Source organism: Bos javanicus, chromosome 12, assembly GCF_032452875.1.
Source record: "Bos javanicus breed banteng chromosome 12, ARS-OSU_banteng_1.0, whole genome shotgun sequence".
In the NCBI taxonomy this organism is placed as follows: Eukaryota; Metazoa; Chordata; class Mammalia; order Artiodactyla; family Bovidae; genus Bos; species Bos javanicus.
The window spans coordinates 12,097,432-12,121,492 of NC_083879.1; the positions used below are offsets into that span (position 1 = coordinate 12,097,432).

The 24,061-nt window shown below is 38.6% G+C and overlaps 1 protein-coding gene across 8 annotated transcripts in view; it reads right to left on the bottom strand.

Annotated features, from left to right (window-relative positions):
- VWA8 (von Willebrand factor A domain containing 8) overlaps positions 1-24,061 on the bottom strand; it is a 401,675-nt gene that overhangs the window by 304,389 nt on the left and 73,225 nt on the right. For all 8 annotated transcript variants that reach the window (XR_009739842.1, XM_061434477.1, XM_061434479.1 and 5 more), the window contains exons 10-12: positions 22,411-22,542; positions 20,709-20,843; positions 20,544-20,621 (exon numbers count right to left, since the gene is read on the bottom strand). Coding sequence is in view for 7 of the 8 variants with exons in the window: in XM_061434477.1 (XP_061290461.1) it covers positions 20,544-20,621; positions 20,709-20,843; positions 22,411-22,542 (345 nt within the window). In the remaining variant the exon portion in view is untranslated. The remainder of the gene's footprint in view (positions 1-20,543; positions 20,622-20,708; positions 20,844-22,410; positions 22,543-24,061) is intronic.

Consider the following 24,061-nt stretch of genomic DNA (forward strand, 5'->3'; position numbering starts at 1 on the left):
ACCTCTCTAAATATGAATGTTTTATAAGAAAGTAAAATTTTATATTATAAAGCATATATAATTTTTCTGGCAGAAAATGTCAATGATTATGGCAAAATTATGATATTGAAATATATACAAACTATGACCTCAACTAGATTAAAAAATACACCTTTCTACCATATTTATGAACCCCAAAGAGTTTCAGAAGCAAGCAGGCTTCCAAACATATGTATAATACATTATAAAATTTAAAATAAGTTGTTAAAGAAACCTAAACAAGAGAAGGTGAAACCAAGAAAGGTAAAGATGACCCACAAAACATATAAGAAGAATCTAAAATGTGAATCTAATCTAATTTCTAACACACAAAAACACTGACATTAAAAAAAGTCATATATTAATAAGCTTTAATTCTACAGCATTGACACCAAAAAAGCAGCAGAACTACAGTTCTTGATGATGAGACTAACAGAAATTTGTTTCATGGTCTATCATATAAAGAATAGTGTGAAAACCACTGAGGTACCATTTCACGCCAGTCAGAATGGCTGCAATCCATAAGTCTACAAGCAATAAATGCTGGAGAGGGTGTGGAGAAAAGGGAACCCTCTTACATTGTTGGTGGGAATGCAAACTAGTACAGCCACTATGGAGAACAGTGTGGAGATTCCTTAAAAAACTGGAAATAGAACTGCCTTATGATCCAGCAATCCCACTGCTGGGCATACACACTGAGGAAACCAGAAGGGAAAGAGACACGTGTACCCCAATGTTCATCGCAGCACTGTTTATAATAGCCAGGACATGGAAGCAACCTAGATGCCCATCAGCAGATGAATGGATAAGAAAGCTGTGGTACATATACACAATGGAGTATTACTCAGCCATTAAAAAGAATACATTTGAATCAGTTCTAATGAGGTGGATGAAACTGGAGCCTGTTATACAGAGTGAAGTAAGCCAGAAGGAAAAACACCAATACAGTATACTAACGCATATATATGGAATTTAGAAAGATGGTAACAATAACCCTGTATACGAGACAGCAAAAGAGACACTGATGTATAGAACAGTCTTTTGGACTCTGTGGGAGAGGGAGAGGGTGGGATGATTTGGGAGAATGGCATTGAAATACATATAATATCATATATGGAACGAGTCGCCAGTCCAGGTTCGATGCACGATACCGGATGCTTGGGGCTGGTGCACTGGGACGACCCAGAGGGATGGTATGGGGAGGGAGGAGGGAGGAGGGTTCAGGATGGGGAACACGTGTATACCTGTGGTGGATTCATTTTGATATTTGGCAAAACCAATACAATATTGTAAAGTTTAAAAATAAAATAAAAAAAAAATAAAGAAAGAATAGTGTGTTAAGGAGTTAAAAATAGAAGTAACAATAATTACAGCAGCTAATACTTATGGAGGGTTTTACTAGGCAAGAAGTAATTCACATAAATTAACTCATGTCCTCCTTATAATCTTAAAGGATAGGTAAAATTATTGCCTTCATTTTACCCAATCAAGGACACACAATTAATAAGCCAAGGAGCCAGGTTGTCCCCAAGAATATTACTACAACAGATACAGCAACAAATTAAAGTAAAAGAAATTCCATAGAGAGAGAGCCAGTCTGGATTAATCAACCCATGTACACGGTGTAGTGCTAATAAGGAAGGTACCACTGCACACCATTCAGGCTACCCTCCACAAATGCTGCCTCAACCAACCTCTTTGGCAAGAATTAGTAACTACTGATGTTACTGCTCCATGAAATGACCCCTAAAGCAGCCAGTCTCTATTGTTGTTTAAAGATATCTTTAAACGTGTATATAAAAGATTGAGATGAAACTGCTTTAGCTATAGTTAAGAGTAATTATATCTCTAGGTGAATATTATTCTTTATTTTCTTATTCCTGAATTAAAAACATAAGCCATTGGCATCTAATTTTTTTTGACTGGGGGAAGTAAGTATTATTAGTTATTATTTTTTTTATAAGAAATTTGCTGGAATTTTGTAGTCTTTCTAGGTCTACTTCAAATAAGTTTTGCTTACCTGAAAAAACTTACCTTACTAGAAAATATCCTGCCAGTAGTATAAATACTAAGAAAATCTGGGATTTAAGGAAATAAAGGAATACAGCAAAACTAACTGATGTAAATCATTAACTTTGCAATAAGGGATTAATTATGTCCATAACAATTAGGGTCAGAATACTGCATAAATACTGCATACACACATAATATTAATAATTTTTAGGTCCCAAAGTAGAAATGAAGCCATTATTTACAGTCTAAGCATACTCAGTGAACAAAATGCAAGGCATGCTGCCAGCATTCCTGTGTCATTTATGCTTCATCTCAAACAAAAAGGCCTCTTGTTTTACATATATTGTAAAATTATTTATAAACTCTTTCATGCTTCTCCCTCAGGTTCTTTTAAAGGAACTATTTTTAACCAGTCACCAGTATAATAAATGCTTCCTTTATGGATATAACGATGGCATCACAAGACTGCCATGATTGTTTTCAGTTACTCTATTGATGGAAGAAGCTGATTTTGAATCATTTATAGCTCTTTACTGTAACTAGTGGGATCGACTGCAAGATGATCCACTCTAGTTAAAGATTTATACTATGAACGCAAAACAAAATTCATCTGCTAGGGGCTAACTAGAAGTCAAATCCAGTATCTCACAAGTGACCCACCAAAGGGACATCTTAATAAAGTCACACAATAAAATATACAATCAAGGTCAGAGTAGGTGCAAAAAATGTAATATGGATTTTGTGAGTTTACGCAATCAAATCCTTTCTACTAGCCTTGCTATGGCACAGAGGCTAGAAAAGTAAAAACATCACTTCTTAGATGAGTTCGGTACATGACCCAGGTTCTACCAAGCATTCTCCCATACACGAAACTGGGAATTGAAAAAACTCCTGGTGAGAGTGAAGTGCCAGCCAGCACAAGGAAAGCCCCTCTTCTAGAACGGTTATGGCCCAGTTCTCCCAGCTCTGTCATTCCTAACTGGGTGAAATCTACACACTGCACCCTCTCTCTCCCAGACATTCTGCAAGCTACCTAACACTCTGTAATAAATTGCTCTCAATTTTAGGCAGCCAGAATGGATCCTGTTGTCCATAAACAACCCAAGTATAATAATTTTTTAAAAGTAAACCAACTTAATGAAAGCTTGTTCAGAAATGTTCACAGACAACTAAGTATATAAGGACTTTCTGGTGGTCCAGTGGTTAACAATCCACCTGCCAAGGCAAGGGACGTGGGTGTGTTCCAGGAAGACTCCATATGCCTCAGAAACTAAGTCCGTGTGCCGACTACCGAGCCCGTGTGCCGACTACCGAGCCTGCGCTCTACGCCCGTGCTCCACAGCAAGGGAAGCCATTGCAATGAGAAGCCCGTGCACCACGGTGAGGAGTAGCCCCCACTCGCCACAACTGGAGAAAACCTGCGTGCAGCAAGCCACAAACAAATAAATAAAAATGCTAAAAACCAGATATATGAAAGAGGGTAAAGGACAGTTCCAAAATGGAAGGCAAAACGCAGAGATATTAAGGAGCAAAATCCCAAGACACACAAACTAAAGAACCACATGTTATCCAAGTGGTACTGCAAACTTTGCTGCGTTTTATCACAAATGTTTGACAGGTGGGACAGTAGCAATCTATTCAAGTTTAAATAATATTGGCCTTATAATAGTAATAAATAAAGTATAAAATCAAAGATGTGGTAAGTGCTAATAACCTGTTCAGTATTCAGGAAAGACCCATGGAGCAGTTAATTGCATTTGGCCTCACTCAACAGCACTCGGATTCCTTCTAGTCAGCCAACCTAGAAAGCAGCACAACAGACAGGATGGGAAGGTATGAGGAAAGCTGTGTTTATCCCAATTCTGTGACTTATGATAAATGAGGGGAGTGAGTAAAACATCTTCAGAGTTAAACGAGATAATGTCTGGCACCTAGTGGGTATTTAATAAATAACAGCTGAATCTGAATCAGTCAAAGGAACAAAATCCTAATACTTTAAAATTTAAATCTAATAATAAATCTAGGCTAACAGTTCAGGACACTAATAAAAGTATAATAATAGCACTAAATCATACAATCACACTGTGTGGATCACAACAAACTGTGGAAAATTCTTAAAGTAATGGGAATACCAGACCACCTTATCTGCCTCCTGAGGAATCTGTATGCTGGTCAAGAAGCAACAGTTAGAACTGAATATGGAACAACAGACTGGTTCCAAATCAGGAAAGGAGTATGTCAAGGCTGTATATTGTCACCCTGCTTATTTAACTTATACACAGAGTACATCATGAGAAACGCTGGGCTGGAGGAAGCACAAGCAGGAATCAAGATTGCCGGGCGAAATATCAACAACCTCAGATATGCAGATGACACCACCCTTATGGCAGAAAGCAAAGAAGAACTAAAGAGCCTCTTCATCAAAGTAAAACAAGAGAGTGAAAAAGTTGGCTTAAAACTCAACATTCAGAAAACAAAGATCATGGCATCCAGTCCCATCACTTCATGGCAAATAGATGGGGAAATGATGGAAACAGTGAGAGATTTTATTTGGGGGGGGGCTCCAAAATCACTACAGATGGTGACCCCAGCCATGAAATTAAAAGATGCTTGCTCCTTCAAAGAAAAGTTAGACCCACCTAGACAGCATATTAAAAGGCACAGACATTACTTTGCCAACAAAGGTCCATCTAGTCAAAGCTATGCCTTTTCCAGTAGTCATGAATGGATACGAGAGTTGGACTATAAAGAAAGCTGAGTACCAAAGAATTGATGCTTTTGAACTGTGGTGTTGGAGAAGACTGAGAGTCCCTTTGACTGCAAGGAGATCAAACCAGTCAATCCAAAAGGAAATCAGTCCTGAATATTCTTTGGAAGGACTAATGCTGAAGCTGAAGCTCCAATACTTTGGCCACCTGATGTAAAGAACTGACTCACTGGAAAAGACCCTGATGCTGGGAAAGATTGAAGGTGGGAGAAGGGGATGGCAGAGGATGAGATGGTTGGATGGCATCACTGACTCAATGGACATGAGTTTGAGTAAGCTCCAGGAGTTGGTGATGGACAGGGAGGCCTGGCGTGCTGCAGTCCATGGGGTCACAAAGAGTCGGACACAACTGAGTGACTGAACTGACTGAACTGAATGACTGAAATATGGGCTTCCCAGGCGGTGTTAGTGGTAAAGAACTCACCGGCCAATGCAGGAGACATAAGAGACGTGGGTTCAATCCCTTGATGGGGAAGATCCCCTGGAGGAGGGCATGGCAACCCACTCTAGTATTCTTGCCTGGAGAATCCCATGGACAGAGGAGCCTGGTGGGCTACAGTCCACAGGGTCACAAAGAGTTGGACACAACTGAAGCGACTTAGCATGCACACATGATTGACATATGTACATTACCATGTGTAACATAGGTAGCTAATGAAAAGTTGCCGTATAGTGCATGGAGCTCAGCCTGGTGCTATGTGACAACCTGAGGGGTGGAATGGGATGGGAGATGGAGGGTTCAGGAGGGCCAGGACATGTATATACCTGTGGCTGATTCATGTTGATGTACAGCAGAAATCAACAGAATATTGTAAAGCAATTATTCTTCAATTAAAAATAAATAAATACAAAAATACTGTATGACAAAAGAAATTCTAATCTTAGAATTTAAAGAAAAAGTAAATATGGAAACAAATAAGAAATTGGTAAAGAAAACTTTGACAAAGGTTTGAGCTGGCCCTTTAAAAACAATGTAAATTTTTCTATACATCAGTGTCTCTTTTGCTGTCTCGTACACCGGGTTATTGTTACCATCTTTCTAAATTCCATATATATGCGTTAGTATACTGTATTTATGTTTTTCCTTCTGGCTTACTTCACTCTGTATAATAGGCTCCAGTTTCATCCACCTAATTAGAACTGATTCAAATGTATTCTTTTTAATGGCTGAGTAATACTCCATTGTGTATATGTACCACAGCTTTCTTATGGACTCTGTGGGAGAGGGAGAGGGTGGGAAGATTTGGGAGAATGGCAATGAAACATGTAAAATATCATGTAGGAAACGAGTTGCCAGTCCAGGTTCGATGCATGATGCTGGATGCTTGGGGCTAGTGCACTGGGACGGCCCAGAGGGATGGTATGGGGAGGGAGGAGGGAGGAGGGTTCAGGATGGGGAGCACATGTATACCTGTGGCGGATTCATTTTGATATTTGGCAAAACTAATACAATTATGTAAAGTTTAAAAATAAAATAAAATTAGAGAAAAAAAAAAAAAGAAAAACAATGTAAATTTTTCAAAATTTACTTATGCACTCCTTCCTACATTGATTGCCTAGTACACATAAGCCACAGGTCAAGGTGCTGACGAGACAGTAATGAAAAAGACAAACATGGATCTTACATTCGAAGGGGAAAGAACAAAACACACAAAGGAAAAGGAACGGAGGCTGAGAAAAAAGGAGAGAGGGAGGGAGGAGATGCCAAAAAAAAAAAACCAAAAAATGTATGTATATGTATCTCACATACTGGTCAGTAGTACACAGAAAATGTTGGGTAATGTGATAAGCAAATAGCTCCATGGGTCACAAATGCTTTCAGTAAGTATACTCAAGTTTCTATTTGAATGATAAAAGGCCAAGTGAAGATCAAGGGAAGAGTTCTCCAGGGTGAGGCAACGTCCTGTGCAAAAGTTCTGAAGCAGAAAGAAGCTAAACGGCGTTAAGGGACTGACAGTAGTCAGCGAGGCCAATATAAACACAACCAGCAGAGGGTCCAGCCTGGAGAGAGGTGGCTGGAGATGCAGGCATGGGTCACATCAGGTAGGGCAGTGTCTTTCAATCCTGCCTCCCTGTTAGAAGCACTGAGTAACTTTTGTAAAAATGCATACATCTGAGTCCCACATCAAACCAATTACTTCATATTCTCTAAAGGTGGGGGCTGGACACTGAAAAGTTTTTGAAGTTTCTTGGGTGGTTCCAATAGGCAGCTAAGGTTGAAAAGCATTGGTGGACGGGTCATAAACTAAGACTGCTGCTGCTGTTGCTAAGTCGCTTCAGTGGTGTCCAACTCTGTGTGACCCCATAGATGGCAGTCCACCAGGCTCCCCCACCCCTGGGATTCTCCAGGCAAGAACACTGGAATGGGCTGCCATTTCCTTCTCCAATGCATGAAAGCAAAAAGTGAAAGTGAAGTCACTCAGTCGTGTCTGACTCTTTGCGACCCCATGAATTGCAGCACGCCAGGCCTCCCTGTCCATCAACAACTCCCGGAGTTCACTCAGACTCACGTCCATCGAGTCAGTGATGCCATCCAGCCATCTCATCCTCTGTCTTCCCCTTCTCCTCTTGCCCCAAATCCCTCCCAGCATCAGAGTCCTTTCCAGTGAGTCAACTCTTCGCATGAGGTGGCCAAAGTACTGGAGTTTCAGCTTCAGCATCATTCCTTCCAAAGAAATCCCAGGGCTGGTCTCCTTCAGAATGGACTGGTTGGATCTCCCTGCAGTCCAAGGGACTCTCAAGAGTCTTCTCCAACACCACAGTAGCCACATGCAAAAGAATGAAACTGAACGCTATTTATACGAGGCATAAAAATTACTTAAAAATGGATTAAAGACTTGAATGTTTAAGACTTGAAACCATAAAACTCCTAGATGAAAATATAGGTGGTATGCTCCTTGACGTTGGTCTTGGTGATAATTTTTGGATTTGACACCAAAAGCAACAGCAATAAAAGCCAAAATAAACAAGTGGGACAACATCAGACTAAAAAGAAAAAGTTTCTGCACAGCAAAGAAACCATGAACGCAATGAAAAGGCAAACTACTGAATGGAAAAAGATATTTGCAAATCATATAACTGATAAAGGTTAATATCTAAATAAAGAACTCATATAACTCAATAGCAAAAAAAAAAAATCTGATTAAAAAATGGGCAGCAGAGGAATTGATCCCATGTTTTTCCAGAGAAGACATAGAAATAGACAACAGATACATGAAAAGGTGTCATCATTACTCATCATCAAGGAAATACAAATCAAAACCCCAGTGAGATATCATCTCATACCTATAAGAATGGCCATTATCAAAAACAAAACAAACAACAAGAAGAGATGACAAATGCTGGTGAGGAGGTGGAGAGAAGGGAACCACTGTGCACTGTTGGTGGGAATGCAGATTTTTGCAGCCTCTATGGAAAACAGTATGCAGGTTCATCAAAAAATAAAAACAGAGCTACCATACGATCTAGCAATCCCACTTCTGGCTATATATCCAAAGAAAATAAAAACAGAATATTGAGATATCTGCACTCCTATGTTCATTACAGCATTATTCACAATAGCCTAGAGTGTTCATTGACAAAACACTGATAAGAAATTATGGTTCACACACACATACAAGTATTATTCAGCCATAAAAAAGACGGAATTTTTCCCATCTGCAACAACATGGATAGACCTTGAGGGTGTTACCCTACGTGAAGTAAGTCAGAAAGACAAAGCCAAATACTTTATGGTACCATTTACAAGTGAATCCCACGTTGATGTTTGGTAGAAACCAACACAATACTCTAAAGCAATTATCCTTAAATTAAAAATAAATAAATAAACAAAAGTCACAGCAATAGAAACGAAAATGGTTGTCAGGGACTGAGCTGCTGCTGCTGCTGCTGCTGCTGCTGCTGCTGCTAAGTCGCTGTCTAAGTCACAGACACATGTGCAACACCATAAGACGGCAGCCCACCAGGCTCCCCTGTCCCTGGGATTCTCCAGGCAAGAGCACTGGAGTGGGTTGCCATTTCCTTCTCCAACACATGAAAGTGAAAAATGAAAGTGATGTCGCTCAATCGTGCCTGACTCTTAGCAACTCCATGGACTGTAGTCTACCAGGCTCCTCCGTCCATGGGATTTTGCAGGCAAGAGTACTGGAGTGGGTTGCCATCGCCTTCTCCGCAGGGACTGAGAGGTGAGGGAAATAAGAATGAATGAGTGAATGAGCGAAAGTTGCTCAGTTGTGTTTGACTCTTTGTGACTGAATAGACTGTAGCCTGCCAGGCTCCTCTGGCCTTGGAATTCTCCAGGCAAGAATATTGGAGTGGTTTACCATTTGCTTACTCCTGGGGATCTTCCTGACCCAGGGATTGAACCTGGGTCTTCTGCATTGTAGGCGGATTCTTTACCATCTGAGCCACCAGGAAAGCCAAGGGAAATAAGAAGAGGTTGGTAAAAGGGTACAGACTTTAAGGTATAAGATGAATTAGGATCTCAGGATATAATATAAAACATGGTGACTATAGTTGATAATTCTGTATTGTATAAGTGAAATCTGCTTTGACTGTAGAATATTAATGTGTGTGTGAGAGAGGAATAAGTATCAATTAACATTCAAACGACATAATTGATGGGTTCTTAAAAACTCTATAAAGTAAAATTTCATATGCCAAATGCATTTTCCAGCAAATTCTAAACACGAGTCCAGGGAGGGTGGGTTAGAGCTACTGATGATGTCCATAGCTAGAGTGGATCTTGTAAAAAGCAAATGATGTTAGACTGGCAATTGGGTGTGGGGTGCGTGGTAGATGAGGACAAAGCTAAAAAGTGTTTCATGGCTAAAATACTAAATAACTCTTTTGATTGGTTTAATGTGTCCTTTTTGGAACCGTCTTCACAAAACTAAAACTGATGTCTCTGAATTGCTCCCCCACGGGAGATACTGCAAACACCTGTCACTATGTAGGACTTAGGGAAGACTTAAAAGATTCAGGGAGCATCACTCAGGATAAATGTGGAGTCTCCTGCTTGAAGCAGCACAGAAGAAGGTTTGCTAAGATTAAAGAAGCAGGCTGTGGAAGGCATCAGGGCAGCCCTGTCCACCTTCCTCACTACATGAGGGTATGGTGTGCACTGCTCCTCACCAGCACAGAGGCAGCAGCCAGCAGCTACCTAAATCTGGGGGAGCTCCAGGGAACCACAGGAAATGAACACAAAGCATCCCAGGAGCTGGGCTGGCCGAGGCCCATCTTCAGGTCGTTAATCTCTCAACAGTAGTCAACAGACTATAAGACCAGGATTTTCCCAGCTTTTATCAGCTCAGATCCCAAGCTGCCTCAGCTCAGCACCCAGAGGCACTAGTTGAACTCTGTCTGTTAAAACCGCCTTTCTCTTTGCTGTCTCTCTTGTTCTGCCAAATGGTTTTAGTTGAAACACCTCAGAAAGCTGTTGCTTCTATAACTTTGGTTTGCAAACCAGCAATAAAATTCAATATATTTAGAAAGTGGTTGGATCCTGAATAACTGGAGTTTTTTCAATAAGGGGGAAACAGAAAAACAAAGCACTTAGGAATCATAAAAGGCAACTAGATGATAAAGCTGAGAAGTATGTATTTACTTTTTGTTTCCAAAAATAAAAATATGTTTATAAAACATATGCTTTCAAATTGGGGTGCTGGAGAAGACTCTTGAGAGTTTCTTGGACAACAAGGAAATCAAACCAGTCAATCATAAAGGAAATCAACCCTGAATATTCAATCAAAGGACTGATGATGAAGCTGAAGGTCCAATATTTTGGCCACCTGACATGAAAAGCTGACTCACTGGAAAAGACCCTGATGCTGGGAAAGATTGAGGGCGGAGGAGAAGGGAGTGGCAGAGGATGAGATGGTTAGATATCATCACTGACTTATTGGACATGAGTTTGAGCAAACTCCGGGAGGTAGTGAAGGACAGGGAACACCTGTGTGCTGCAGTCCACGGGGTCTCAGACAGTCGGACGTGACCTAGCGACTGAACAACAACAAAGGTACTTACAGAAATTTGTAACTGTCAAAATCAAATCAAAATCCTTCTTTCTTTTCTTTCTTGACATGTTTCCCATAAGAATATAAACATATAACTTCATTATTAATTCTGCTGAAGAAAAGTCGCTCAATTGTGTCTGATTTTTTGTGACCCATGGACTTCTCCAGGCCAGAATACTGGAGTGGGTAGCCTTTCCCTCCTCCAGGGGATCTTCCCAACCCAGGGATCAAACCCAGGTATCCCTCATTTTGGGCAGATTCTTTACCAGCTGAGCCACAAGGGAAGCCCATTAATCCTACTAACTTTTAGCAAATCCTTACTCTTACTAACTGCCGCTGCTGCGTCGCTTCAGTCATGTCCGACTGTGTGTGACCCCATAGACGGTAGCCCACCAGGCTCCCTCATCCCTGGGATTCTCCAGGCAAGAACACTGGAGTGGGTTGCCATGGCCTTCTCCACTCTTACTAACTAACCTTTAGTAAATCCTTACTCTAAACTCTTATTCCTTACTCTGTGGAATAGCTCCAAACTTAAGGACAGTGTGATGAAGTCCCAGTACTGCTGGTAAGAACAAACTGTTATGCTTGACCGTCTCTATCAGTTAGGACATTTGTTCTAAATGCACTTTACAGTAATCTTAATTAGGGATCTTAGGGCAATCTTTAATGTTGATTGGGGGTCTTAGGGCAATCTTTAATCCTGAGGACCCTTAAAAGATTGCCCTAAGACTCCTAATCAAGATTAAAGATTGCCCTAAGACCCCTAATCAAGATTACTGTAAAGTAGACTTAGAACAAATGTCCTAACTGATAGAGACAGTCAAGCATAACAGTTTGTTCTTACCAACAGTACTGGGACTTCATCACACTGTGTCCTTAAGTTTGGAGCTATTCCACAGAGAATCCTCAAATTTGAAATTCTTTCCCTCTCAAGTTTATGGATCCTATGTTTTGGGATCACCAAGGATGGTAAATGAAATACCTTTCAGGCTGAAATTCCTTATTTGGTAGGATTCTCTGGTTACTTTTGTTTTCTTCCTTCGGCTAATGGATTTGGTTTTACTGTAATGTTTATTTTTATACACATGGCCAAAGGCCTCTTAGAGTGTTTTTATAAATCTAATAAATACCTCACGATAACTAAATTTGTTAAGACAACACAAAAGATGTTGTTCGTTACTTAAAATGTACACTGTTTCAATTAAATAAGGAGTTCAGTACATACTTTTAAAATTATAAAAGATTTGAATATCATGTTTGGATACTTTTGTTTAAAAAAATGAATGTAAAACTTCCGGCCTTTTAAATGGCAAATGTATGCAAATACAGTAAGATGAACCTTTATTAACATATATTGCACAGTTAAACTTTAAAATAATACACTTTGCTTTTATTTCCAATATTCTGGGAGGTGGGTCATAGAGGATCCTGCTGTGATGTATGTCGGAGAGTGTTTTGCCTATGTTCTCCTCTAGGAGTTTTATAGTTTCTGGTCTTACGTTTAGATCTTTAATCCATTTTGAGTTTATTTTTGTGTATGGTGTTAGAAAGTGGTCTAGTTTCATTCTTTTACAAGTGGTTGACCAGATTTCCCAGCACCACTTGTTAAAGAGATTGTCTTTAATCCATTGTATATTCTTGCCTCCTTTGTCAAAGATAAGGTGTCCATATGTGCGTGGATTTATCTCTGGGCTTTCTATTTTATTCCATTGATCAATATTTCTGTCTTTGTGCCAGTACCATACTGTCTTGATAACTGTGGCTTTGTAGTAGAGCCTGAAGTCAGGTAGGTTGATTCCTCCAGTTCCATTCTTCTTTCTCAAGATCGCTTTGGCTATTCGAGGTTTTTTGTATTTCCATACAAATTGTGAAATTATTTGTTCTAGCTCTGTGAAGAATACTGTTGGTAGCTTGATAGGGATTGCGTTGAATCTATAAATTGCTTTGGGTAGTATACTCATTTTCACTATATTGATTCTTCCAATCCATGAACATGGTATATTTCTCCATCTATTAGTGTCCTCTTTGATTTCTTTCACCAGTGTTTTATAGTTTTCTATATATAGGTCTTTAGTTTCTTTAGGTAGATATATTCCTAAGTATTTTATTCTTTCCGTTGCAATGGTGAATGGAATTGTTTCCTTAATTTCTCTTTCTGTTTTCTCATTATTAGTGTATAGGAATGCAAGGGATTTCTGTGTGTTGATTTTATATCCTGCAACTTCACTATAGTCATTGATTAGTTCTAGTAATTTTCTGGTGGACTCTTTAGGGTTTTCTATGTAGAGGATCATGTCATCTGCAAATAGTGAGAGTTTTACTTCTTCTTTTCCAATTTGGATTCCTTTTATTTCTTTTTCTGCTCTGATTGCTCATCGCAGCACTGTTTATAATAGCCAAGACATGGAAGCAACCTAGATGTCCATCAGCAGATGAATGGATAAGAAAGCTGTGGTACATATACACAATGGAATATTACTCAGCCATTAAAAAGAATACATTTGAATCAGTTCTAATGAGGTGGATGAAACTGGAGCCTATTATACAGAGTGAAGTAAGCCAGAAGGAAAAACATAAATACAGTATACTAACGCATATATATGGAATTTAGAAAGATGGTAACAATAACCCGGTGTACGAGACAGCAAAAGAGACACTGATGTATAGAACAGTCTTATGGACTCTGTGGGAGAGGGAGAGGGTGGGAAGATTTGGGAGAATGGCAATGAAACATGTAAAATATCATGTAGGAAACGAGTTGCCAGTCCAGGTTCGATGCACGATGCTGGATGCTTGGGGCTGGTGCACTGGGACGGCCCAGAGGGATGGTATGGGGAGGGAGGAGGGAGGAGGGTTCGGGATGGGGAACACATGTATACCTGTGGCGGATTCATTTTGATATTTGGCAAAACTAATACAATTATGTAAAGTTTAAAAATAAAATAAAATTAGAAAAAAAATAATAATACACTTTGTATTTTTAGAATGTATAAGTTTAAAAGGTTATCAAGTTAAGCAAACAGCTTGACTTTTCAATATATAACTTTGTAGTTACATGCTATCAGATAAACAATCCAATTAGTTCCAGCTGCAAACTTAACATAAATTACTGTAAGTGCCATTACACTCCATTTTTTAGATGATTTCTCCATCAGAGTGAGAGTCTAAGATATGTTTTACAAAGTTTCAATTATAAAAATAATACACTCTTGAGATGGGCTTCTATTAGTTGAAAATAACCACTGATTTTTGGTAACTCCTCCATTCTATGGTTTTTAAAAAGCCAGAAAGTAGAAAAACAGACCCGTACTGAAAGAGAAACTGATTCACGAGGACACCACCATTCTACAGCAAACCCACCTAACATGAAGGAAAGCATCCCAAATAAAAACAGGTGGTACTCTTAGGGCCGCAACCCAGCGCCCTCCCATCTCAGAGTGAGCCTCACTGTCTGCTACTTTTGTTTTTAAAGATGTACAATCTGGTAGTCAAGAAAATGACTTGAAAATTAATAAGCTAGTTCCCGTTGTATAAGCTTTGCTTGAGGTATAAACTCTGGCACTTAACCTTTCTCATCCTTAATTTTGAAAGTCAGGAAATTCCACTTTACTGGCCTATTTTAGAGTAATTATAAATTTTAGTAAATGAAACGCTTCAAAGAGGTTGCAAAAAGAGATTATTACATTGTCACAAAACGTTATTCTTTAAAAACATAGAAAACATGTGGAAAATTGTAATTCTAGAATGGAAATGGATTTGTCTCAAAATCGCCTCCTGCCTTAAGGTGTAAGAATTAATTAGCTCTCAGAAATCAGAAGCTGATCTAAGTAATTCTATTGCTATTCTGCATTAGAGAACACTATACATGGAGAAGCTCTTAACTGTTTTTGGTGGGGAGAATGACAACAATGTTTGAATAATCACCTCTATCCCTCACATATGTAAAAACAAAAGTCATTCTACTTAAAAATATTTTTAAACTTCCCAAGTTCCTAAAGGAAATCAACCCTGAATATTCATTGGAATGATTGATACTGAAGCTGAAGCATCAATGCTTTGGCCACCTAATGTGAAGAGCTGAACTGGAAAAGACCCTGATGCTGGGAAAGACTGACAGCAGAAGGAGAAGGGCATGACAGAGGATGAGATGGTTGGATGGCATCACCAACTAAATGAACACGAGTTTGAGCAAACTCCGGGAGATGTTGGAGGACAGGGAAGCCTGGCGTGCTGCAGTCCATAGAGTCGTAAACAGTCAGACACAACTAAGCAACTGAACAAGAACAAGCCTCTAAGACGGTGCATTAGTCGCTTCAGTCGTGTCCGACTCTGTGATCCCATAGACGGCAGCCCACCAGGCTCCCCGTCCCTGGGATTCTCCAGGCAAGAACACTGGAGTGGTTTGCCATTTCCTTCTCCAATGCATGAAAGTGAAAAGTGAAAGTGAAGTCACTCAGTCATGTCTGACTCTTCGTGACCCCATGGACTGCAGCCCACCAGGCTCCTCCATCCATGGGATTTTCCAGGCAAGAGTACTGGAGTGGGTTGCCATTGCCTTCTCCAAAGATGGTGCATATTCAACTGCATATCTTCATGCCAAGCACTACGCTATGGTCTAACCCACTGGGTTCTCCATCCTGTTAGATCCACTCTATTTTATAAACATCCCCATTTTATAAACAACACTTTGTAATTTTTGCTTTATAGCCTTGAAAAAAACCCATAAGTAATATAATATACCTGTACACATAATTTCAAATAAAAATTCAGGGTAATGCCTACATTTTAGTACAGGGGAAATAACCTGTTAAAAAGTAATACACACTTCAACAAATACATGGGCACTACTACACCAAAGAATATCATGAAGTTGGATGCCTGCAGTACATACTGAATCACTATGAATATGAAAACTATATGGACTGAAAGAGGTACTACATTTGTAACTCAAATACCACCCATGGCAATGTTCTCAGTGGTGTGATCTTCCATTATGGTCACTGTAATAGGCAGAATAACGCCCCCCAAAGATATCTGTGTCCTAATTCCCAGAACCTGTGAGTATGTAACCTTATATGGCAAAAGGAACTATGCAGACAAGATTCACTTAATGACCTTGAGATGGGGAGATTATTATGGGTTACCCCTGTGGGCCCAACTTTATAATCTGACTCCATAAAGTGGGAAGATGTTTCCCAGCTGTGGTCAGAGAGAGAGAGATGGCGGCATGAAAGAGAAAGATCCAGTACTATCCTGCTGCTTCTAAAATATGAACGGTTACGTGCAAGAACTGGAGAGAGGTCAGCCTAGAAGCTGAAAGAGACATGAGTGAATTCCTCCTTAACCTGGGGATAGGGAAAATCCTTATGACTCAAAATCTAGATGCAATAAAATAACAATAAATTTAATTACAAAACATTTAAAATGTACAAGGCAAAGCTAACTTATCCATAAATGAAATCAAAGTATAACTCACAGACTGAGAGAGAAATATATGCAGATAGACCACAGATAAAAAGCAGACATGCCTAATATTAGACACAAAAATAAGGGGAAAAAGATCAAAAACCTAGTAGAAAAATGGGCAAAAGAAATGAACAGATAATTTGCTAAGGAGAGATATAATAATGGCTCTTAAAAATAGGAAAGATTTTCAATTTTTCTCCTAATATAAAAAAATGCAAATTAAAACTACTCATTAGATAGCATTTCTAACTATCAAATTGGCAAAATTTGAAGAGCTTGGCAGCCCTCTCTGTTGGCATTGTTGGTAGGAACACAAAATGGCATATCCTTACAGAGGAAAATTTGGCAATATCTAACAAAACCACCAGCTTCCCAGGTGGTACGAGTGGTAAAGAACCCGCTTGCCAGCACAGGAGACATAAGAGACATGGGTTTGACAGCCGGGCTGGGAAGATCCCCTGGAGGAGGGTGTGGCAACCCACCCCAGTATTCTCGCCTGGATAACGCCATGGACAGTGGAGCCTGGCGGGCCACAGTCCACAGGGTCGTAAAGAGTCGGACACAACTGATGCAATTTAACAAGCACACACACCACAAAACCACACATGTATTTACCTATTGACCTAACAACTTCACTTCTAGGAATTAATCCTGAAGATACACTTCCAACAATATGAAACTACATATGCACAAGGTTATTCATTGCAGCTTAGTTTGTAATTACAAAATACTGGAAACAGCCCAATTGTCCAGATTCAGGAGACAGGGTGAGTAAACTCGGGTATTACCACATGATGTAATAACACACAGCTATGAAAAAATGAGGGAGAGCTCTATGAAAAGACAACTACCCTTAGTTTATAATTTCTATTTGAAAATTCAGAGGATGTAGAATTTGAATGATGATATACATTTTTATAATAAATTTTATAATAAAATAAATTTGAAGAATTGAGTTCAAGTAAATTCTTAGCCTTATGAAGGTTATTCTTGAGGGAAAAAGAAAAAATACTCAGGAGACAGAAAGAATGACAGATTGTAGCAAAGTAAATATAGAAAACAAAATGATCTACAGAATCATACAGAAAGCCAGCTCCAAGGTTGAGTATCAACCACTTAAATTAATACAGAGTCTTGGAATCTTCATGAAAAAAGTGCAAATGCCAGACAAAGACAAGAGGCAAGGAAATAAATCCAAGACACAGGGCAGTAAAAACAGATGAGAGAGAATAAAAGTTAAGATATGTCTACTCTGTATTTGGATAAACAGGAAAGAGAGATTGTAAATTAGACTGAAGATGAAGAAAAGGATTTGGTTTGAGTTTAGAATAAAAAGAAAAACTTGAGGGTCAAAAATGATCCTAAGACTTCAATATGTTTTAGACAGTGATTTTAGACAGTTCACTATAAGTCTCCTAAACTTATTTGACCTTAATTTTTGATTGGAGTTGACTTGGCTTTTAATCCAACTAATACTTAAAAAGAAAAATAAGAGATTACAGATCTGGTGCTATTTACATTGGTGTGAAAAGACATCTGGAAGCATGCCCTTATCTGGTTGTGAAAGAAAAGAATAATAACCTGTATTTCTTCAATACTATGAAATCACTGGCTTCAACACTAAAAAAAGAATAACCAGTTAAAAGAATCTGACCTAACACTTGAGCCAAATGATTTAAGATTTTTATAGCCTATTATAAAACTTATTTTATGTACTGCCACAAATCTGTGTTAAAGCTCTGTTTTTCTTTTTCTTCATATGAAATCCAGTTCTAAAAATAGTCAAGTCTAAAAATAAGGCAAAACCTACAGATTAAGTGTAGCTTTATACATGTACAATTAACAGGGAAATCTCTATATCTTCTAGGAAAATGGATGCTGAGTTACTTATTCCCACTAAATTCTCTATGTTGGGTCAAACTTCTGAAAATTTTGCATTAATATGGGCTACATCATTATAAAACCAAAATCTAACCTTGAATTCTATTAAATTAATTCCTCTGTTCCAAATAAATCAATGAATACTACTAATAAATATGAAACTGTAAGCAGAGTCATATTTAATCTCAAGAGCTTGTTTTCTATCATGAGACCAACTGATTAACAGTTTACAAAACTTGCCAGTGTCAATATAGGGCCTGATATACACTCTGATTCAGTTCATGGAAAGGAGCCATATGGAGAGACAGACATACAAAATCACCTACAGAACATGTTGTCAATATTATATTTCTTCATATCTTTCTAAACCAATTTTTTCTCCCAGTCATTGCTCTAAAGATTAATGAGCAGAAGAGCAAAGTTGGAAAAGGGATTTTCAGAATATATGATGTTTCTTTATCTCAGCACCAGTTTTCCCAATCCTTGCAGGCCATCTACAATGTAGACAGTGTACATGCTGAGGTTGGGCAAAATATTTTTATGGGAATCTTATGTGCCTTTTGAATATCATCACCCCCCTTATTTTTCAGATAGAAGATTAGGCTCAGAGGTTAAAGCGTCTGCCTGCAGTGCAGGAGACCTGGGTTCGATCCCTGGGTTGGGAAGACCCCCTGGAGAAGGAAATGGCAACCCACTCCAGTACTGTTGCCTGGCGAATTCCATGGATGGAGGAGCCTGGTGGGCTATAGTCCACGGGGTCGCAAAGCCTCGGACACGACTGAGCGACTTCACTCACTCACTCACTCACTCAAGATATGACTAAATGACCTTATCTCATGGCAGGAACTAGAAAAGACTGACTTCATATCTCAGAGGAGTATCAGGTAATAGAATGGTCTGCCATCAACGTTAATAGTATAATTTTCTTACCTTTCTTCATCAATCAACAAATTCAACAGGAAAGTTAAAAAAAATTAAAAGAAATCTTTCGTGAACTTACTGGCACTCTCCAAAAATACATAAGAAAATCTGTTCTTGGCCTCTTAAACTAATTCTTTCTCGCATAAGGGTAACTTTCTCAACGGCAAGATTCTTTAGATAGTTTTTCAGTAGTTGAGAGATCTATATTGACAAATACACATGTACTCCCTTGTTTGGTTCTTCTTTTAACAGAGAGTAGGATGGGGTTACTGTGACCTTCACAGTTCAAGCACACGCTCATAGGGTAATCTGTCACTACACTGTACAAATCACCATAAACTGACTATAGAAATCTGATACAGAATCGGTACTGTCCGGAATAAACAGATGAGGCAAAAATTCTTTCCAGCTTTCATTAGAATGGGAGTTTTTACTTTAACGTAAGAAAAAGAATAATGTGTACAATTTTAGCAATAATACTACTAATAAATGGGGGTGAGGTCAAAGAGAAAAGAAATATTATCTTCACAAAAGGTCTTCTCTGTATGATGTCAAAGCAATGGCAGCTGGGAAGGTAAATTATGCTTGTATTTATCCTAGACTTAGAATATAAAATGTTTATAATAAAATTTAACTTGTTTTATAAATATATTGATGATTTAGGCTTTTTTCCTCCCCATCATTTGGTAGAAAAGTATTTTCATTTGAAACTAGGTTGGTGAAAAGTGAAAGTGTTATTTACTCAGTTGTGTCCAACTCTTAGCAGCCCCATGGACTGTAGCCTGCCGGTTTCCTCTGTCCATGGAATTTTCCAGACAAGAATACTGGAGTGGGTTGCCATTCCCTTCTCCAGGGGATCTTGCCAACGCAGGAATCACACTCAGGTCTCCTGCACTGCAGGCAGATTATGATAAAATGCCATTCTCAGATCACTTCTAATGAACTTTCATATTGAGCTAACCATCAAGAGGGGTGATTTTCTAAGAAGGCAAGGTATTCATCTCATCTTCCATGAATTAAGCAAAAAAAAAAAAAAAAGGTACTCCCCCTCACCATATAGACAGACATATAAACCAGTGGAGTAGAATAGGGAGTCCAGAAATTTACGGCACACATACGGTCACTTGATTTTTTTACAAGAATGACAAGACTATCCTATAGGGGAAAAGACAGTCTTTTCAACAAATCATGCTGGGAAAACTGTATATCCAAGTTACTGTTAACTATACTGGGTGTACACATGCATGTAAAAACAGACCGTGGTATTTCGGGGACATCAGATATCCTAGAATACACTTTCAAAAATTCCAAATAATTATAATTGCATTCCAGCTTGATAGCTGTTTCAGTTATTTATCAACTTCAAAACTAACAGGTCCAACTTAAATAAGGATATCCATAAATTCTACTGATGGTCCGAAAGCATACGTTTATAGTCCAAGTACTAAAAATGAACAGCATACCTGATACAGCATGATAGGTTCTATATTGTATCCCAAGGTGTCTGCAAAGTTCTTAGCGATGACTGTTTTTCCACAACCCTACAAATGGACACAATCATTTAAGGGATAAGTCAAAACAACCCAAAGTCAGGACACAGAAGTTTGCAGCACGGCTGCCAGTCTTACTTTTCCTCCAATTAAGCATATGTCCTTAACCATGTGAGACTGCATCATTTCGGCAAGTAGTTGTTTATGGCTCCAGGTTTGTATAAAATGGTCCGATGTACAAGGCTGACTTAATGGCCTAGTCCCAGCTGGTACCTACAATTAAAAAGAGGTAAATGTAATATGCATATTTTTCTAAAAATATTAGTAAATGAAAGCATACAACTGCCATTTAAAATTTCAAATAATTTCCTGCTCAATTCAATTATATAGTCTTTTAGATATTTCAGGAGAGTAGCAATTTTCTCAAGCACAGATCTGATGATCATTTTCATCAAACTTCCAAGTCAATAATCCCTCTAAAATTAAAGCCCATGCTGTCAGACATTTTCATGAGAATCAAGTAATTTTCATGCTATTTATAACTCATAATAACAATGCACTGCTTGAGAATGAAGGTTTTTGCTCAAATTTCAGTTATAAGGACAGAATTTAAAATCAGCCAACTGGGATTCTCCAAAATCACCAAAGATCTCCTGATTTCTAAACTATCCACAAATCTTTTCCCATTTTTATTTTTAGTTTACCACTCACAGGCAGCTATTCTTAAAACCTCCTCCCGTCCTTCACACCTACTTCATTTTATTTCCTATCTTCTCCTTATTAAAGTGTTAGTACACTGCAGGCACTCAGCAGATTCCAAAACAGAGCCCAGCTCATGGTAGACATATTCAATATTTTGTTTGATGACTGAATAAATACAATTACATGAATAAGTATTGGGTTGGCCAAAAAGTTTGCTCAGGTTTTTCTGTACCATCTTATGGAAAAACCTGGACAAACTTTTTGGCCAACCTAATATTATTACTATTACATTAAAACAAACAAAAAAGTCTATCATGAAAATTTGCTCTGTCCTAACATAAGAAGGCAAGCGTTTACTCTTTCCTACATTCACTTACAATTTCATTAAGTCAGTATTTTTCAAGCTGTGTATTCTAGTGTCAGTTTCCTATCACCTCTTGGGATTCTCAGGACCCTCAAAGAAAGGGTTAGAAAAAAGCAGGCAGAGAAAGCAGATGGAGCTCTGTGACCAAATACCATTCCCTCCTCTAAAAACTGTTCACCTACAATAGCTCTTCTTTCAACCGCTTCCTATAGCTGACAGATATTTTATTTGAAAAGGGTAATCCTTAGTTCTGGGCTTCCCTGTACCTAAGACAGTAAAGAATCCATTTGCAATCCAGGAGACCCGGGTTCGATCCCTGGGTCAGGAAGATCCCCTGGAGAAGGGCATGGCCACCCACTCCAGTATTCTTGCCTGGAGAATTCCAGGGACAGAGGAGCCGTGTGGGCTACAGTCCTTGGGGTCTCAATCCTCAGCTGTGAAATCTTTGAAAACATATTTTCAAACTATATCTTATCAAGGACTTAGAACACAAAATGCTTTCATTAATAAACACTGTATTTGATTTCCCAGAGGCTGACTGGTTTTTGATGAAAAGCTATCCCTATGTTTCTCCTAAATTTTTCCAGTTTACAAATTTTTTTACAGAGTTTACGACTGGATACATAAATACACAGATACAGACATATATATGTGACACTATGGAACCAAAGACTTATGAACAGATTATAAATTCAATTTAGGTTAAAAAAAAATGTCCAGTACTAACCAGAACCTGGCAATCTTAGAAAGTACAAACCTTGATTCATTCATTACCTTGATGGTCACCTCTTTTTCTGCAATCCGGATGGTCACAGAAGCTTGGAAGACATTGTTTTCGGTCGTCCTTTCCACTCTCACAATCTTCTCAGGAAGCACAGATCTTCTTGAATCCTCGAGTTCAAAGCGCTATAAAATGACCAGAGAAACATATAATTTACTTTTTATTTTAGTATTAATGTTGGATATCTGGAAATGTCCATCTTAATTAAAACTAAAAGTCATTCAGTGTTATAAAAATAAAGGCAAAAAAATTAATGAGAATATTTTCCCCCTATTTTTGCAGATACCATTCATTCTACTTAAGCCAATTACTAAAGATGACCTGAAAATAGTCCCTGAGGCTGCTGCTGCTGCTAAGTCGCTTCCGTCGTGTCCAACTCTGTGCGACCCCATAGATGACAGCCCACCAGGCTCCCCCGTCCCTGGGATTCTCCAGGCAAGAACACTGGAGTGGGTTGCCATTTCCTTCTCCAATGCATGAAAGTGAAAAGTGAAAGTGAAGTCGCTCGGTCGTATGCGACCCTCAGCGACCCCATGGACTGCAGCCTTCCAGGCTCCTCCATCCATGGGATTTTCCAGGCGAGAGTACTGGAGTGGGGTGCCACTGCCTTCTCCGGAAAATAGTCCGTAAAATTTACTAAATACCAAGGAATAGAATGATCTGACAGAAGTTTTCAGTCTACAATTCCTGATAATCAAAGGTTCCAGCTTCCTAGAAAAGGATGATGTGACTCTTGAAAACATGCTTAAAGTAAATTATAACAAGGGCTGTATCAGTTGATTTCTTAAATCAACAGAAGTTAACAGCTGCCTGAAATTGATAAAAATAGAACCTCCTGGACACCATCCTGCTGACTGCCTGTATGGTTAGTTTAACTGGTTATGATCAAGTATAACAATCAATCTTCTATAGTATCTGATACACTGCCTTCCACAACACAGGTTCTCAATCTTGCCAGACTGGACCTAAAATGCCCGGACCACTGATTCTTTCTCCATGTAGGCCAGTGATCAAGGTTCTAACACTAGGTTAAACTCTCTAATCCCAGATGATTATATAAAAAACGCATACAGAACACAAGTAAGTATATGAAACATGAGGATACTAATTAAGAATTAATTAAATCCTATGCCCATTTAACAGCAGCATGTTCAATATGAAAGGCTTAACTCATTTTTAGCATTAAATAGGCAGAAATTATTCCCCACAAATCCTACAATACTTACAGAACACAATCACTATAGCAAAAGAATTGAAACCCAATGAAAGAACAGATCACTGCCTATTCAACAGAATGATTCAATTCTAGAAAATAGAGTCTGGGGAAGAAAATTATCTTCAGTTTCAACATTTTAAACACAACAGCCCAGTTCACGTCCTCATTTCAATGTCTTAAGTACCCAAGACAATCATTCCTTTCTCCATCCTAAGAAAAACTGTTTATTTGTGCTACCACAGAAAACGTAAGTTTTATACTTTACACAATTTATATATGCAAATTCCCCTGGTGTCACACAGTTTGATAGGAAGAGCTTCCATGTTGTAGACAATTAACAATCATTGACTCCTTAATTTCATTAAAAAGAGAAAAAGAAAAAGTTACATTGTATTTTAAGGGAAGTTTAATAGAAAAGGAGTAAAGCC